This window comes from Eriocheir sinensis, chromosome 9 (genome assembly GCF_024679095.1).
Source record: "Eriocheir sinensis breed Jianghai 21 chromosome 9, ASM2467909v1, whole genome shotgun sequence".
In the NCBI taxonomy this organism is placed as follows: domain Eukaryota; kingdom Metazoa; phylum Arthropoda; class Malacostraca; order Decapoda; family Varunidae; genus Eriocheir; species Eriocheir sinensis.
Window position 1 is genome coordinate 17,689,607 of NC_066517.1, and position 18,198 is coordinate 17,707,804.

An 18,198-nucleotide genomic window follows, 5' to 3' on the forward strand; every position below is an offset into this window, starting at 1 on the left:
TGTCATGTATTTTATTGCAAAACCTAAAGAAATATATGAAAATCCGAGAAAATAAATATAAAACCGTCTTATGAAGTAAACGCGAAAATTTGTGCGACGAAATATCCGTCTCGGGAACACCAGATAGCCAATGGGAGGCGAGGAAAGGGAGCGGCGGCCAATCAGCGAAGCGCCCGCCTGGCCTGACTAGCGGGTCGGCCTGGGAACATAAGCTAACGAGAGGGAGAGGGAGAAGGAGAGGGAGTGGGGGAGGGAGAGGGAGAGGAAGGAGAAGGAGTGGGGGAGGGAGAGGGAGAGGAGGAAGGAGAGGGAGTGGGGGAGGGAGAGGGAGAGGGAGAAGGAGAGGGAGTGGGGGAGGGAGAGGGAGAGGAGGAAGGAGAGGGAGTGGGGGAGGCAGAGGGAGAGGAAGAAGGAGAGGGAGTGGGGGAGGAAGAGGGAGTGGAAGTTGGGGAGGAAATTATACATCTGCGTGCTCATCCACTTAAACGGATACACAAATTCTTAAATAAACATTGAGCAACATGCTTTCAACGACTCCAATGCAAGTCCTGCTGTATAAAGATCGATATAAAAGCAAAACTAATGTATTTAAAAGGCGACCTGCAGCGGTAGAGGCTTCAAGTTCTGCCTCATTGAAGGACCGAACCAGCGGGTGAAGCAACAATGAAACAGTACGAGACAGTGAGACTTCGAATCACGCAGAGGAGAAAGAAAAGTTAACAATAATAAAAAAAACATTACAAAACATTTAGGAGCAGCTATATGACAGTCGCCGTGTAATAAAGGTGAAAAATTACGATAGGAATGAAAAGACACGAATAGAATAGTAAACGGGAGTAAGACACGAGAGAAAAAAGTAAGATATGAAACAAAACCCAGAAAACAAGACCGATAGTTAAGAGTTAATCAAGAACGAGCGGAGTTTAATCCCCCATTCAAGGCCTCGTTTAGTAAGGCGGTTCAGTTTTAAGGGGACATGAGCAGGGGATGGGGGTGGGGGGGGGGTAACAATGACCTTCAACTCATTAATCCCGCTCTGTTGATGATTATAATGAGGCCATATTCTTAATCAGTTATATCGACACCCAAGCACACCTATTTGACAAGGCTTTCGTAGTTGTGGGGGTATTTCCATGGGTAGTATTATGACATTGGTGGTGGTTTGACGCGGATTCTTTAAAGGAGCAGCGAGTAGCGGGCTTTTTTTTATTGTTTCCTTTTTCTTGTGCCTTTGTGCTGTCTCCTTTGCTATAAAAAAATATATATATGAAGTGCCTGAGAGGATATCGACTGCAGACACGCCAATGTTTTCTTACTTATTTCTGTTGCACTTAATAAATTGTCTTAGGGCCAGGGAGAAGGAAGGAAGGAAAGAGGGAAGGAAGAAAGGAAAAAAGTTTCGTTTAGTCGGCGCAACATCTGTGGTCATATGCCAAGAAAGGAAGGAAAGAAGGAAGCAGCAAGAGGCGTGCGCGTGTTTGTTTGTCGTGAGTCTTCTGAGCCGACACGTGAGGAAACCCTGAACACCTGCGTTAATCAGTAGTGCAGCTCCCTCGTGGCCTCGTTATCATCTCTCTCTCTCTCTCTCTCTCTCTCTCTTCCTGTCCATAGCAACGTTGCCATATTATCGTACTCTGCCTCCTATGTTTGCCTATTTCCAACCCAAAAACTACCTCCACGACCCAAATAACTGCCTTCAAATATAGTTATCGCTAAAATGGTCAATTATTGGTGTTTCTTGGCAACATTTATGGGCCAGAAACCGTTAAATACGCGGCTCTGAATACGATAATCTGGCAACCGTGTGTCCATTACCCCCATCCCCAGCCACCCTCTCCCCCGCATCCTCCTCTTTCGTCATGCTAAAATTATCGTATCTGTTAACTTTCAAACCCTCCCTCCACCCCTCCCCTCTTCCTTTACCTCTCAGCGTCCTCTACCAGCATCCCCAGCCAACCTCTCCCCCAGCCAGTAGCCTTACAACGCATTCGTTTCTCCCGTCATGCAAGTTATCGTGTCTGTGAGCTATCAAACTTTCCCTCCTTTCAATCTGCCTCCCCCTCCCTCTCTATATATCCCACTCTCTCCTCGTCCACTACCACCATCCCCAGCCAACCTCTCCCCTAGCCAGTAGCTTTACAACGCATTCGTTTCTCCCGTCATGCAAGTTATCGTGTTTGTGAGCTATCAAACTTCTCCTCCTTTCAATGTCCCTCCCCCTCCCTCTCTATATATATCTCACTCCCTCCTCGTCCACTACCAGCATCCCCAGTCTGTCTCTCCCCCAGCCAATAACCTTACAACGCATCCGTTTCTCCCGTCATGCAAGTTATCGCGTCTGTGAGCCATCAAACTCTCCTTCCGTTCAGCCTCTCTCTCTCTCTCTCTCTCTCTCTCTCTCTCTCTCTCTCTCTCTCTCCACGTCCACTACCAGCATCCACACCCACCTTCTCCCTAGCCAGTAGCCTCACGACGCCTCCTTCTCCCTTCTCTCTCGTCATGTAAATAATGGAGTCTGTGAACAATCAAACTACCCGTTCCATCTTTATCTTTCTTCCTACTTTCTGCCTCCTCAAGCCAACCTCTCCCACCCCCCATGCCTTACGACGCGTCCATCCTTGTCTCTCCTCTCTCGTCTTGCAAATTATCGCATCTGTGAACCGTCAAACTCCTTACCATGATTGGGTAGAGTCGTGCAGATGTCTCGCGGCGTTCTCCTCCTTCGCCCTCTCTCGCGTCACTGCTCAGAGGAAGAGTCTGGAGCCAGGGGAAGAAAGGTTCATAAGATCACAGAGTCTTACCTGATGCGTATAAGGATGCTTTTCGGGAGCTTTATGCTGTAGCGGGAGACCTTACGCGCACGGCTGTTTCAGAAGCCTCGAAAATGTATCCGAACCAACGTTGCCAGGTTGTCGTACTGAGTTTCTCATATTTCCCGATTTCCATTCCAAAAACTGTTTCCTGAGCCACAATAACGAGATTCAATTTGTAGTTATTGTTGAAATGGTTTATTATTCAAGTTTGCTGGTGATAATTATGTGGGAGAAGCTGGTAATAGCCTCTTCCATTTAGCGTAACCCGTTTCTGGGTCGTGATCTGTAGAGTCCCTTGATAGATAGAGTCCCGACAACTTAAGATTTGGACGCCATTATTGACCTTGTTTTCGCCGCGAGAGTGTGTGCTAGCGTTTGAAAAGCGCGGCGAAAACAGGGCCAATAATGACGTCCACTCTATAAGGGACTCTACAGATCACGACCCAAAAACGGGTTACGCTAAATGGAAGACGCTATAAATGTGATGCTCCGAGTACGATAATCTGGCAACGGTGATTCGAACTCGTTTCATCTGTACTTAGCAGCTTGTTTGACGCGCACTGAACAATGAAGGACAATGAAAAGATGGTGTGTTTGTATGTTGGTATTGAGAATCACGTGAACAAAATAGACGCCAATCCTAAACAGTTACAAATATTTCCGCCCATCGTGCTGACACAGACGAGATTCACGGTAGAACATCACGCACTGGCGGCCTCGTCAAGACACTGATGCTTGTTGAGCCGCGGCGGAGAGGAGAACCATCACCTTATTGTTATTACTCTTATTATTATTGAGATCCATGAAAGGACATCAAAGGAAAATACAACTGATATGGACCCAAACAGTTCTCTCCATGAGCAGACACGGATATGAAAAATAATACACATCAACAACAACGACATGACAATACAGCTTCATCTCTACCTGGCTGATGTGGCTGTGAAGGATCGCTACACTATAGTCTGTTCACTTAAGTCTGACCCAAGCTGACAATATTAACCTAAGCGTGTTCGTAAGCACAGTGCAGGTTAGGAGAATGTGCTGCGTGAGGTAAACACAAACAGAGGTTAAAGAAAACTTCGGAGCCATAGCAGTAGCCAATCAGCACTCAGGTTGCAAACACGCTTGTTGTCAGCTTGGGTCGGACTTAGTGAACAGACTATAGTACACTTCACAATGCTACTTCGAGGTACTGGACGTTACACTTGAAAGACACATAGTTACACACACACGTACGTACATGCATTGCTGAAGAAACGGGATGGCAAGGCAGATATACTAAATAGATAAGGCAGACATACACAACACAATGACACAATAGGAAAGGGTCGTTCTTGTTTTCACCCCATCCTGTTACACCAAGAAACAACAGTGACGCCTCAAATACTCTCAAACTCCCCCCGACCATACACACTTTTTATCTTGTACTTTTTTTTATCTTGTACTTCGCGGTGATGGAAAAGTCGAAGGTTGGGGAGGGCATCGTACTCACTGGCCAAGAGGGAGGAGAGTTACCGGACCCTCCTCAAGGCCTGGGAGAGTGGTTAATTAAACGTGGCACCAAGAGGTAAGGAATTTCATCACACTTTTTCTCTCACTTGGTTTGGCTTACGATTACCTTTCATCACTTTTTATTTTACACTTCCTACACAACTTAACGTGACGAATCTACTATTACTCTCACCCCTCTATTACTACTTCTACTACTACTACTACTTACTTTTCTACGAGTTTCATGCGTCAGGAGTCGTGTTGTGCATAAAAACATACATAGTCTCTCTCTCATAACACAGTTCGTTTGTCCTAAGCACACTAACACATTACATCAACCCTATTATGCAGATCTAATGACTATTTAATGTTGTAGGAACAGCGAGTGGTGGGCTTATTCTCCTTGGTTTATTTGGCCCTAAGAAGCACCCACTCACATGCTCCTCCCCTCACCACATACACGTGAGCAAGAAGAATATCAACACACATACGTACGCCACGTCATCCCATCCTATCCCCGACTCCGACAACGAGGTGAGTGGCAGGCTGGGTCCTCCTCCTCCCCTCCCGCCCTCCACCTCGGACCCATCCCCCCCTGTCGTGTTGCCCTTGTTGTCGTTCTCCGCAGGCTTTTTCACGAGCACCAGCCTCACCACGTTAGAAAGCTCGCTGTTGAGGGGAGAAAAGGAGAAAAGTGAATAAATTAACCAAACACACAGCAGGTTGGTATGCTCAGACGTTTCCATCTCTTACGTCAACTATTCCCAAAGCCCGGAAAGGAGGTTATTCGGGTTTTCATGAGTGTTTTTTTCACGTTCATTATACAGAAGAAGGATCAGACTACCACGAGGGGCATAAAAGTACCTCTGGAAATGCTCAAAACTCCTACGAAATCCTTGTCTAATGTGTGTACTTGAGGATCGATATGTTATAAGACCCACAGACATGGAGACACAACGAAGCACTTTTCTCATCTCCTCACCTAGTTTCCCCGGCCTTGTTCTTGCTCCTGAGGGCGAGGAAGTACAGGCGCTTCTCGAACAGCGTTGTGGGCAGGTCGAGGGTGAAGTTGGCGGGGTGGCCGAAGGGGAGGCGGAGGAGAGTTGTGGAGTTGGTCGCGTTGTCCTTGGGGTAGGTGAGGCGGAGGAGCGGGTTATCGGGCATGCTGCTGAAGTGGGTCGTTAGGAGGAACTGGTAACTTGTGACTGGAAGAAAACGGTGCGTGTGAGTGGTGTGTGTGTGGGTATGTGTGTGTGTGGGTGTGTGGAAGGGGGTTGTGTGTTCGTGTGAGTGTATTTAATGACTGACAGAGGGTGTAGATAACTGATAACTGGCATTGGGTGTGATTCAATGTGGAGGCGTCGTTTATTCTTTGCACTGTTCCATTCTTGATTAATCGAAGGAAGAACAATACTTTACTACTACAACCACTACTACTACTACTGTTACTACTACCATCACCACCAACTCTACTACCACTGCTACTACTACTACTACTACTACTACTACTACGACTACCATCACCACCAACCGTACTACCACCACTACTACACTTAACGTGAGCTCCAGTGAAAGAGCAGCCTAATTTACCGTTCCCCTGGTCAAGTTCCCCGCCCGGTGCCGTCCAGACCAGGGCAAGGCGGCTCGTGTACGCCTTCACCACCCGCAGGTCCTCCACGCGGCTCGGAGGGAGGGGAAAATTGGTCCCCTCGTTGCTCTCGAACTGCAGGAGGGAAGAGATCAGACGCCGCGCTGCTGCTGTACCGAGACATTCATCCGCAGAAACAATGAGTGAATAGAGCGAACACTGGCCAGAAAGTGCATGAGAGACGAGGAGATGAGGGAGAATAAATAGGTCGCCATGTTCAAGTAAATGACGGGCAATAAAGAAAAAGAAAGACAAGTTGATGTAGATGAGTCAAGAAAAAAAGAAAAAAGAAGGTCGTCAAGTTGAAGCAAACGACAAGCAGGAAAGAAGAAAAGAAAGCCAGGTTGAGAGACAAGAAGACAAGAAAAAGAAGGTCGCCAAGTTAGAATAAATGACAGACTGGAAAAAAAAGGATAAGAGAAGAGAGTGAATTTGAAATAAGTGAGACAAAAAAAGAACAAAAAAAAAGTCGCTAAGATGAAGTAAACGAGACAAGAAAATAAGATAAGAATGTCAAAATAAATACAAAAACGACAAAAAAAGGAAGAAAAAGAAAGTCTAGCTGAAGTGGTAAATGACGGACATGAAAAAAATGCTGTAAAAATAAGTAAATGAGGAACAACAAAAATATAGCCAAAAATAAATAAATAAATAAACAAGAAGAGAGTAGTTAGGTCCTCGTCTAGTTGATATCATTGAGTTAAAAATACATAAAAGCCCTGAATGTTTGAAGCATAAGGACTTCACCCTCTCCACAATACTATAAACCTTTGAATAACATGAGCATCAAGAAGCATAAGAGTATAAAGTATGAGGAGCATAAGAGAGGAGTATAAGAGCGTAAGGTGTGAGTGTCGGGAGGTTCACAACACACCACCGGCCCACGCAACGTACCCAGAATGATCCCAGGAGGACGGTGCGGTTGAAGGGACCAGTCTTTTCCTCGTGCTCAGGGTTGGAAGGCACCGCTCTCCCGCAGCACAGGGTTGCCGGGTCTGAGAAGAAGAAGGAGGAAGAGGAGGATTGGGAGGAGGAGGACGAGAGGAAAGAGTCAAAGCATAAAGTCGAGGAGTACAAGTCAGTCAGCCTCATCAAAACCGTCGACGGAAAGTTTAGTAAAAGTCAAAGCAATTTAGGAGGAGGAAAGATGGATCGATGTCGCCTTTGCAATGTTGTACTGCGACCAATGTGTACAACAGTCTAACAAGTGAAATAACAAACCACCGCCTAGAAACTGAAATGGCAAAAACCGACTAACCCCTAAAATAACAAACCATATCCAAACGAACCAACCAGTATAAAGAAAATATGAAGTGCAAACAAACACCCTTCGAAGGAAACAAAATAACATCAAAAAGGTAAAAAAAAAAAAAAAAATCTACCTCTAACCAAACAACAACAAAGCCAAAACAAAACAAAAGACTTTCACTTAAAAAAAAAAACTGCGGAAGATTATTAAAGACACTGACACGAACAAATAACAAAATAAATAAAGAAAAGAACAGCAAGAAATCCTAATCTAAAAGAAATCAACAAGAAAAAAGAAAGCAAACAACAAATGAAAGTCACAGCGTATACGAGGATCAGGTCACGACTCCTTTTTAGGCATGAACGCAAACCTTCCGCGGACGGTTCGGGGCAGCCGGCGAAGGAGGAGTAGCGGAAGTCCTGCAGGGAGGGGTGCTGGAAAGAGTCCTTTTTGTAGCGCGTAGAGTTGTCGCCGAAAACCTGAAGGAAAAGGAAGAAAGATGGAAAAAATATTATTGTTATTATCATTATTATTAGTATTAGCGTCAGTAATAGCAGTAGCAGCAGTAGTAGTAATAGTAGTAGTAGTAGTAGTAGTAGTAATAGTGGTGGTAGTGATTTCTTTTATAATTGGCTAATAATGTGCAACTTAAAAGAGGGAGGGGATTAGTTAATTTGAACAAAATATACGATTATTATTTCAACTACTACTACTACTACCACTACTACTAGTATTACTATTACTATTACTATTTATACTTATATTTCTATTTATATTACTACTACTACTACTACTACTACTACTACTACTACTACCACCACTACTACTACTACTACTACCACTACTACTACTACTACTACTACTACTACTACTACTACTACTACTACTACTACTACCACTACTACTACTACTACTACTATTGCTGCTGCTACTATCACGACCACCACCACTACTACTACCTACTCACCCTCTTACCTCGATCTTGACATAGTACCAGCCGGTCTTGGTGAAGTTAGTGAAGTGGCGCGAGTAGATCCCGTCCCCGGCCACCCCGTCCGCCCCGGCCCCGATGTCCAGCAGAAACACCTCCTGCGGGGTTGCTTGGGGTGTGCCGTAGCTGACGAGGGCCCTGTGGGGGGAAGGTGGAAGACGGAGGCCAGTATTTTTAAACATTTCGGGTCTTGCACACCTACATTTGGTAAGGCTTTCATAGAGGTTGTGGGTATTTCCATGGGCAATAGTTTTATAAGTCCGGTGGTAGTGTGACAAGGCTTCTGTACCATGTATGTGAAGATTACTTATGAGAATCCGACTTGATCCCCTTTGTAAGCTTAGGAGACATTAATTGTGAGAGCCGAAAGCGTTTGAAAATACGAACATAAGACCGACAGGGAAATAGCTGAGGGAAGGGGAGGGAGATATCAAGTTCAAACACCCGTGGTAGAGTGAGGGTGCAAGATTCGTTCGGTGAAATTTTATAAAAGGAAAGAAGTCACTGGAGTAAAGGGAGCAATCACGTGTTCTTAGGTTGGTATTATAAAACATTCTCGCTTCTCACATCACCTATTTTTAAAGGTCAAACTACGCCTGAAATGCCCACAAATGTTCACGGTACAGAAGAAGACTTATACCACCAACAGGGTCATTTGTCAAATATGTGTAAAGAGGGGGTCAGTCGGGTTCTAATGAGTGTTTCTTCAGGTTCACGGTACAGAAGAAGACTCATACCACCAACAGGGTCATAAAACTACGCCTGGAAATGCCCACAAATCCTACGAAAGCCTTGTCAAATATGTGTAAAGAGGGGGTCAGTTTAGTTCTAATGAGTGTTTCTTCAGGTTCATGGTACAGAAGAAGACTCATACCACCACCAGGGTCATAAAACTACTCCTGGAAATGCCCACAAATCCTACGAAAGCCTTGTCAAATATGTGTTCTAGGGTGGCGATGTCTTGTAATACGACCCTTAGTGTTCTTACCTCACTGTGGCGTTGGTGACGGGCGCCTCGTGCCTCCTGACGCGGGCGAAGAGGATCAGGTGGGACCGAATGAGGCTCCGCATTCCGCCTCGTGTGTTGGCCTGTTGGAATTGTTATCATCACCACCACCACCACCGCCACTATTCGCATACCTATCACCATCAATTATTATTTCACCATTACCTCCCTACACACACACACACACACACACACACACACACACACACACACACACACACAGGCACACACTCACCCACGCCTCCACCTGCAGCGGGACCGAGTTGTTGGTTCGCGCCGTGATGATGACGGAGATGACATTACGACTGTATGTAAGAAGTCCCACCTCCCAGAACCAAAGTCCCGTCTGTCGAAGTAGTAGTAGTAGTAGTAGTAGTAGTAGTAGTAGTAGTAGTAGTAGTAGTATCAACAGTAGCATATCAAATTTCGTCATCAGTATAGCAATTATGTTGGTTAGTAGCAAGACACCCTTCTTTCTCCTCCCTCTCCACCTTACTAAACTAAGCCTCAACAGACCGAGTAATGCTCTCTCCTAATGATTCTTTTCCCCCATATCTAGTATTCTAACCTTCTCCGTTCTGATCATACCTTCACTAAACACACTACCCTCTTCTCCACCCTTTCTCCTACTGTTCAAAACCATTTATCATTACATCACGTCTAATTTTCTTTCTAAACTCTTAACTAGTCTCTCGCTATCTTCCACTACACACCTTTATTTTCCTTTTCCTGTTCGTGTTTCCATCTTTTAGAACCACGGTCATTCTCTTCACTTCCCTCTTTAACCTTCCTCTGCTTTCTTACTCGGCACCATTACTTTTCTCTTGGCCCTTTTCCTTACCTCTGGGTTGGCCACGCGGATGGAATAGTGGTCGGAGTTTGAAGATAGTTTAGTGTTGATTCGCTGTCCGGAAGGACTAACGAGGTAAGGCACCGTCGCGAGTAAGACTGGCGTAAGAGTAAAGTTGAGGTCCGTGTCTAGTCCGGCGTCCAAGGCGAAGGTCTGGTTTAGGAGCCTATTTGAACTGGGGATGTGGGACTGTTGTATCTGACGAGAGAATCATTTAGTATGAGATCTGTCAAGTCCCTTTTCTTGTCTCTTTTATATTTAGTTGATATTTTTAATTAAAGAAAGTGGCACGGACTTGGAATGTGGCACTTGGAAGAGGGAGGATATATCTGGCATGGAAATAGCTTATAACACGTCGAGGAGCGAAAAAAGCAGGCACAGTTTCGCTATAAGTGTGTAATACATTTTGGTAAAAAAATATAACATTCCTATAGCGTATCTTATCCCTTCCACAAACCCCTCCACACACACATACCCCCCCCCCACCCCCCCGTACACAGGCAGACCTCGCCCCCTCCAAGCCCCCTCACATAGGAACATATACTGCTGAGTTGAGATATGTTTACTGGTGTGTAGTGATGCAGGTTTATCGATGAAAAGAAATTTTAGAACACTCATTCATTTGATTCTTAAAAACTGAAATGAAAAACCGGAGAAGGCCCATATACTTCCCCTCATGCCCGTCCTCCAAGCCCCCTCGCCTGCAACTCCCTTTCTTCCACACACACTCACCAGCATCCTGACTGCGCTGGGCGTGCGGGGTTGTGAGCGCAGAGCCTCCCGCAGATACTCCTCCACCACCTCGCTCTCACGACCAGTTGTTAGATTGAACATTCTCCCTCCAGTCCTGGAAGTCGCCTCACGCAGGTGTTCGCTCCCCGGGCCATCCTCACTGCATGGGGCGGCGAAATGTAAAACACATATCACTTCATAAGAAGTAGCGTAGAAAGCAGAGATAGAGCGCAGTTTGAGGAACGTATAGGTCTTGAGTGACTGACCTCTGAATCATACCTTCTGGCGGTTTACTGATACTGAAGTCATGCGCAAGTAGAAACATTTTGAGCCAGCATCCCACCCTGGTCCCCCTCTGTATCTTGCCCTACCTGAACACGAGGCAGAGAAGGCGTATCCGGTTTATCTTTATCTCCTCCAGAATGTCCTCGGAGTGGGCGCGTTCGTAAGGTTCCTGCCCGCTGGCCACGAGGAGAATGACGGAGTTGTTGCGATTTCTCCCCAGGATCTGAAGGGCGATGAGAAGGGAAGGGAAGGGAAGGGAAGGGAAGGGAAGGGAAGGGAAGGGAAGGGAAGGGAAGGGAAGGGAATGGAAGAGAAGGAAGGACTGTGTTAATACTAGTTCTTCAATTTCTTTTCCGTTTGAGATAACTTTTTTTTTTCGTTTCGTAAGCTGTACTTTTCACATTGATCTCTTATTTCCTCTTCCTCCTCCTCCTCCTCCTCCTACTACTACTACTACTACTACTACCAATAAAAGTACCACAAACTACTACCAATAATAATACCTCCCTCACCTGCATGGCGTAGCGGAGGGCACATATGTAGCAGGGCTTCCCGGGTATCTGTTCCTGGGAGTCAAGGGTGGCCAGGAGGGCGTCGCGCGAGCTGTTCCCTACTCGTGTTAGTGACTTCTTCAAGTTGTCCATTATGCTGCGGTGTGAACGGGGTGTGTGAGTTTGTAAGTTGTCACCTAATACCAACGGCAGTTTACATTACAAAAGTTCAGTATTCATCGCAGAACATAGCCAAAGACATATCTAAGTAACATGTTCAGAGGTATTTAAGTATTAGGAAGTCTTAGTCTATAATGTAAACCTCACAAAAGTTAATTTGGATGTATATATGAAAGTTTACGCTAAGACAATGATCCTGATGTTATCCTCAAGTTATGCTTAGTATTTCTCAAGCTTCATGTAACATTACGCAGTCCAGCTCTGGCCCCGTGATGACAGAGTGGGCACTAAAGTCTTCGTGTTGAGAATAACAACAACAAATTCAGGGGCTAACTGCCGTATTCCAAGCCCTCTACCAATAAATACCACCTAAAAAAAAAAAAAACGGCAACCTCTAAACTACTTTTCACCATCTTATAATTCCACATTGCTCACTTCCTACAATTAATATTTTCTTGGCTTGTTTCCGCCGTATTATTACTAACTAAAAAAAAAGTAAGCTGGATGTAGCCACCATAACCCGTAAGAGTGGCTCATATATAGAAAGCTTGTAGGAAATAGGGTCTGGCTGACTGAAGAAGAACTTACGATACAGGTGATAATGACCAGGATCTACTCACCCAAACTCCACCACGCCCACATAGCTCTCGTTAGCCACCTCCTCCCTCAGCCAGTGCCTCAATCCAGCCGTCACCTGCGTCAGCATCTTCCTCCCCGTGCTCCCCAACACAACCGGCGTCGTCTCCAGCGCCACCACGTACTTGGCGGCAACTTCGCGAACCACGGTGAAGCGAGGCGCCACGGGGAACTCATTGGCCACGGTGCTGAGGACGAGAGGAGGAGAAGGGAACGAGTATAGTCAAGGTGGAGGAGATGGATTACGAAGAGATAAAAAAACTAAGAACAGGGAAAAGTAGGGACAGGGAAGAATCAAGGTAGAAAAAATTAAGTGACGAGAACAGATATAACAAAAAATATAGTAGATGAAGTGAATATAAGTAGATAAGAGAGAGAAGGATTTAAAGTAGCACATATGATTAAGAAGGAACATACATATAACGATGGCAAGGAAGGAAGGAAGGTGGGAAGGAGAGCTATCAGAAGGGGTAATTGAATGAATAGAAAAGTTCTCTATAAAAAACAGAGAAATAACCAGGAAAAGAAAGAGTATAACAGTAGAATGAACACAGAAGAGAAGATAAAACAGATGAAAGGTGTAAACAAAGCCGGGGATGGTAACAAAATTTAACTGTTAATCGCAGGTCCTGTTGATAACATAACACCTTCCTGGAGGATGACTCACCTGTTTCCCATGAAGTCTCGGTGGAGATTCATCACGTCCCACACGGGTTGTCCACATTTGAGGTTGTGGCGGGTTGGGGCGATATTGTTGTGAGTCCTTTCAGCGGAGTCACAAAACGAATGGACCTGTGTGTGTGTGTGTGTGTGTAAGGAGGCGTGAGGCGAAGGTGCATTGCTGAGGGGAAGTATATATGTCCCTAAATTATTTGCCTTTGCTAGCTTCTTATAAAAAAAATGGACAGTTTTTTTATGACACTGATACACAAAATGTTAACACTTAGTTCAAGTCTCAGTAAATCCTCTGCCACATTTAACATCATACGACTGATAAGCAGATTGTTTGGCAAGATTTCCACCAGATAACCGCCAACTATCCAATGCCTAAAAGGAAACCAGTGTGTTGCAGACGGATCGTTACCCAGGCTGCGATGCGGTAAACTCTACGGACACAGACAACCACGTTTACATTACTCAGCGACTCCCGTGATGGACATGCGAACACCGCGGGGCCCCAGCACATAACACATCAACATGTAGCACGATAGCATGTGAGATTAAAAGACAACATACACGAGAGTGAGATAAGTATCCAACAAATCAGAAGAGGACCTACAAACGTTATCTAGGCGTCAGAGGAACACTTCACTTGAGACAATACTACTACTACTACTACTACTACTACTACTACTACTACTACTCACACTGGAGAGGTGGTGGTTGCCCATAAGTGAAGAGGTGGCGTTCTGCAGGTACTGGGGCTCGAAGTGGCACTCCTCATCTTCTTTGGTCATCTGGCATTCCTTGCTGGTGTTCGACTTGCTGTGGCGATAGGTGGAGTAAGGGGCGGAAGCGAGGAGGGAAAGAGGGAATGGTGGGAGAAAGAGAAGGAGGAAGGGGGTGAAGAAGGGAGGGTCTTAATTAGATGGTGGAAAAAGGGATGTAAGGAATGGAAGAGAGAAGGGAAAGAGGGAATGGTGGGAGAAAGAGAAGGAGGAAGGGGGTGAAGAAGGGAGGGTCTTAATTAGATGGTGGAAAAAGGGATGTAAGAAATGGAAGAGAGAAGGGAAAGGAGGAGTGGTGGGAGAAAGAGCAGGAGAAAGAGAATGAAGAAGGGAGGGTATGCATAAGATGATTGAAGAAAGGGATGGAAGGGATGGAAGCGAGGAGGGGAAAAAGAAGTAGCAGGAGAAAAGGAGGGAGAACGTGAATGAAAAAGAAAGGTATAACTGAAATGGTGTAATGAAGGGATGACTGACGGATGAAGGAAAGAAAGGATGAAACTATGAAATAAGGAATTAAAGAAAGAAGGAAGGACGGGAAGACAGGAGCGAGGAAAGGAGAGCATATATGAATGAAAAAAGAGAAGATAAAAAGCAATGTGGGGGGATAGTAATAACGAAAGGAAGAAAAAAGATAGGAATTAAAAGAGGAAAGATGAAAAGGAGGGAAGGAGAGAAGAACAAAAACACACACAAAAAATACCTCTACTACAACTACTACAACTACTACTACTACTACTGGTGATGATAATAATGATGATGATGGAAGAAAATAATAATAACAGTCACAATACTAATCAAAACCAACCAAAACAACAACACAATTTACTACAACAATACAACACAGCCACCACTGCCTCCATTACAACTCCAAAACTCGCCCAGAAAACCTTGCTGTCATCACTACTCACACGAACTTGCCGAGGACAGGTTCATCGGTGCAGTGGTTGGGGACGAGGCGCGGCTCATCCTGGACCCCCGCGGCGTGCCAGTAGTAAGCGGGGAAGACGGGATCGGACTTGTATCCATGCTCTTCAAACACACCCCACCTCAACCGCGCCCACTCCCTCATCAACGCTTTGCCTGTAGCCACACACACACACACACACACACACACACACACGCACATGCACACACAGAGAATATTACTGTCACTTTGTCATCATTGTCCCCGTATCGAGCGGCTTTAAACATGCAAATAAAGTGTCCCTGGTTACTGTGGTGACGAGACTATCGGCAACAACAGTGCGAGGAAGGACTGTTATTGCGATGTTAGTGACCGTAGTGCCTGAGCTGGTGGTTAAAGTGAGGATATAGAGAGGAGGTTGATACCGCATAAAAAAATAGCTCGTGAGTGATGAAAAAAAGGGAAATAAGTGTATAGATAATATCCTTAGCTTGTATAGTAGGCGATGTAATGGAATAAGTATCCTATTGTGAGTTACATTTATACATCCCACACTTTTGCTTATGTTAACGTAGTGTACATCCTTTCACTCTACATGCTGGGGGTATAGTGCATTTTAGGCCGTGTTTCATAGGGCATACGGTATAGCTGCGCGTGGTCTTGGTGCTCATCTCCGTCGCACTGGTGTAGTTACTAGGTATAATTAAATGGATGTACTTCTATTTCTACTACTACTATTATTACTACTACTACTACTACTACTACTACAACCACCACTACTACTACTACTACTACTACTACTACAACTACTACTACTACTACTACTACTACTCCCTTCAACACTAACACCTTGGATCACCAACACTAACACCTCCTTACACAATAGAAAAAAACCCCACCTAACCAACCTTACATCCACCACCACCACTACTTGCACTCACCTTTGTCACCCCACCTGCACGCCACATCCCCATCTCCCAGGTACCGTGGGGTGAGGTGGAGGTACAGGCCGGGCTCCCCGCACCCCCCTGGCTGTACCGTGAAGGGCTGGTCACCGTAGATTGGATTTGGGGGCAACACTCGTACCTTGCTATTCTGAAGGGGAGACAAAAGTAAACAGTGAATGGTTTGAAAGGAAATGCGAGGGAAGGATGAAGTGTGGGAAGAGAAAGAGGGTGCAGAAGTAGAGAGAAGAGGAGGAATAAAAGTAGAGGGTAAAGGAGGAATATGCGACAAAAAAGATGAAATGTGAGATGAACGATAGCGAAGAGAAATGAAAGTAAGAAAGCGGAAGAGAAAAAACGTACAGAAGTAGAGAAAAGAAGAGGAATAAATATTGTGAAAGAAGTAGAGAGTATAAGATGAATACAAATTAAGAGAAAATCGGAAAATAAAGAGGAAAGAAGAAAAGATAAGCTAGTAATAAGACGTAAAAGGGAAAAATGTTAGGAAAGGAAAGGATGAAGAGAAAAATGAAATAGTGAAACAAGATAATGAGGCTAGGTAGGATAGAGAGGATAAACGTTACGGAGAATAATAATGATGATAGAGTAAAGTTTTAAGCCAGTGATGAGAAGACTCCCGCTAAAGATAAACAAGTAACAGGTGAGTTTAGGATGCATGCAAAGGTGAATCCAGGTAAATCAAGGTGCTAAAAGGTGAAGAAGGAAAATTGGGGCTTTGGGACGAGGGCGAAGGAGTGAATGAGTGAGTGAGGGAGGGAGGGAGGAAGGGAGGGAGATTAAGAGAGAGAGAGAGAGAGAGAGAGAGAGAGAGAGAGAGAGAGAAGAGAGAGAGAGAGAGAGAGAGAGAGAGAGAGAGAGAGAGAGAGAGAGAGAGAGAGAGAGAGAGAGAGAGAGAGAGAGAGAGAGAGAGAGAGAGAGAGAGAGAGAGAGAGAGAGAGAGAGAGAGAGAGAGAGAGAGAGAGAGAGAGAGAGAGAGAGAGAGAGAGAGAGAGAGAGAGAGAGAGAGAGAGAGGAGAGAGAGAGAGAGAGAGAGAGAGAGGAGAGGAGAGAGAGATAAATAGAGAGAGAGAAGCGTAAGAGATAAAAAAAGTGATAATAAGATGAACGAAAGAAGTAACGAGGAGAGGTTTAGGATATATAATAACCTAATGTGGGTAAGTCCTGGTACATAATAAACAAGGTGATAAGGGGTGAAGGATGGGGATGGGAGACAAAGGAGAGGGGGAGGAGGAGGAGAAGGGAGAGGACATGTCGCAATACACTCTGTCTCTTAGTCTTGTTTATCCGTATCTACCGGAAACAGGTGTGGCGTCTAAAAATAAATCGTGACTCCGGTGACCTTGAAAGAGAAGCTCCCCCTCACCAAGTACGTCTCCGTGGTTGCCTCCTGGTACTGCTGTGTGTTCCGCCAGGTGATGGGTAGCAGGATGGTCACTTCCGCTACGTAGAGTCTCCGCTGAGTCGCCCGCAACATAGTTTGCGAGAGCGCCGTCATCGCCTCCTGCGGGTGAACCAATCCCATCAGCCAGGCCAGGTGAAGCTAATCAGGTGGGAAGGTTAATTAATTGGGCTGAAAGGTACACACGCCAGATGATGATGATTGCTCCAGTAAAGGCGTATCCTTGGCTGGTTAGTTAATGAGTTTGTTCGTGGGAGGAGACGTTAGTGTGGCGGTGGGTTTGTCAGGCATACACACCTTTGTCGTTTTGTCCTTGTTATACGTCTATTCGTGAGGCTGGTCAGTTTGTCTAGTGTACAGCCCGCAGGTAAGGACACAGACACAAAAGAGAATCAATATCGCCAGGTGAACATACATGGCCCACTCTAGACTGAATTCCTGGCCAAGTACAGACCATATAACTACACTATTGGAAGGGATATAGAGATAGATAGATAGAGAGATAGCGTTATAGATGGACAGATAGATAGATAAGTAGGTAGGTAGACAGATAGATTTAGAGAGGAAAGCCTTCTTGTCATCCATATACTTAATGTTTCTGGTTCGAGTCTCTATGATCCTGCCTTTAGATTCAATAACAGTTTAAGGTTGGTATTTTCAGACGCATCCGCCCCTCGCATCGACTGTTTTCAAAGCCCCAGACGAAGATTAAACTGGATTCTAATAAGTGTTTTTTTAGGTTCATGGTACAGAAGAAGGATCAGACTACCACCAGGGCCATAAAAGCACCCATGGAAATACCCATAAAACCTACGAAAGCCTTGTCAAGTAGGTGTGATTGGGGGCTGAAGTGTTTAAAGATATGGTTGTAACTCTCTTCCCTATCCACGTGTATATAGAGTACATGTATTGATTCTTTTTAGTATTTCGTTGACTCACCTTTATGTCATTTACTATACTCTCGCCTGACTCCTCCTCGCTCACGTTCTGGGAAACAGCGACCAAAACGTTCCTGTACCCGTTGTCCTCCACTGTGATGCCCCCCTGCTCCTGCTCCTCCATCCCCGCCGCCGCCACCATCACCGCCCCCACCACCGCCGCCACGCC

General features: G+C 45.3%; 1 protein-coding gene across 3 annotated transcripts; it reads right to left on the reverse strand.

The window, feature by feature from the left end:
- Positions 1-3,390: 3,390 nt before the first annotated feature.
- On the reverse strand, positions 3,391-18,198 carry LOC126996051 (calcium-activated chloride channel regulator 1-like). Of its 3 annotated transcripts, none has more exons than XM_050856080.1 (19): positions 18,031-18,198; positions 17,056-17,193; positions 15,669-15,822; positions 14,732-14,903; positions 13,743-13,860; positions 13,043-13,167; positions 12,360-12,563; positions 11,581-11,716; positions 11,155-11,291; positions 10,784-10,943; positions 10,043-10,204; positions 9,437-9,547; positions 9,184-9,284; positions 8,180-8,333; positions 7,575-7,683; positions 6,850-6,950; positions 5,898-6,030; positions 5,290-5,512; positions 3,391-4,976 (listed from the first exon to the last, which is right to left on the reverse strand). In XM_050856080.1, the coding sequence occupies exons 1-19, from the start codon at positions 18,169-18,171 to the stop codon at positions 4,757-4,759; spliced, it is 2,799 nt and encodes a 932-aa protein (XP_050712037.1). In that variant the 5' UTR covers positions 18,172-18,198; the 3' UTR covers positions 3,391-4,756. The 3 variants fall into 3 exon arrangements, with proteins under 3 accessions (XP_050712037.1, XP_050712035.1, XP_050712038.1); XM_050856078.1 differs by having other exon boundaries at positions 10,043-10,249; XM_050856081.1 differs by lacking the exons at positions 14,732-14,903; positions 17,056-17,193; positions 18,031-18,198 and having other exon boundaries at positions 10,043-10,249; positions 15,669-15,808.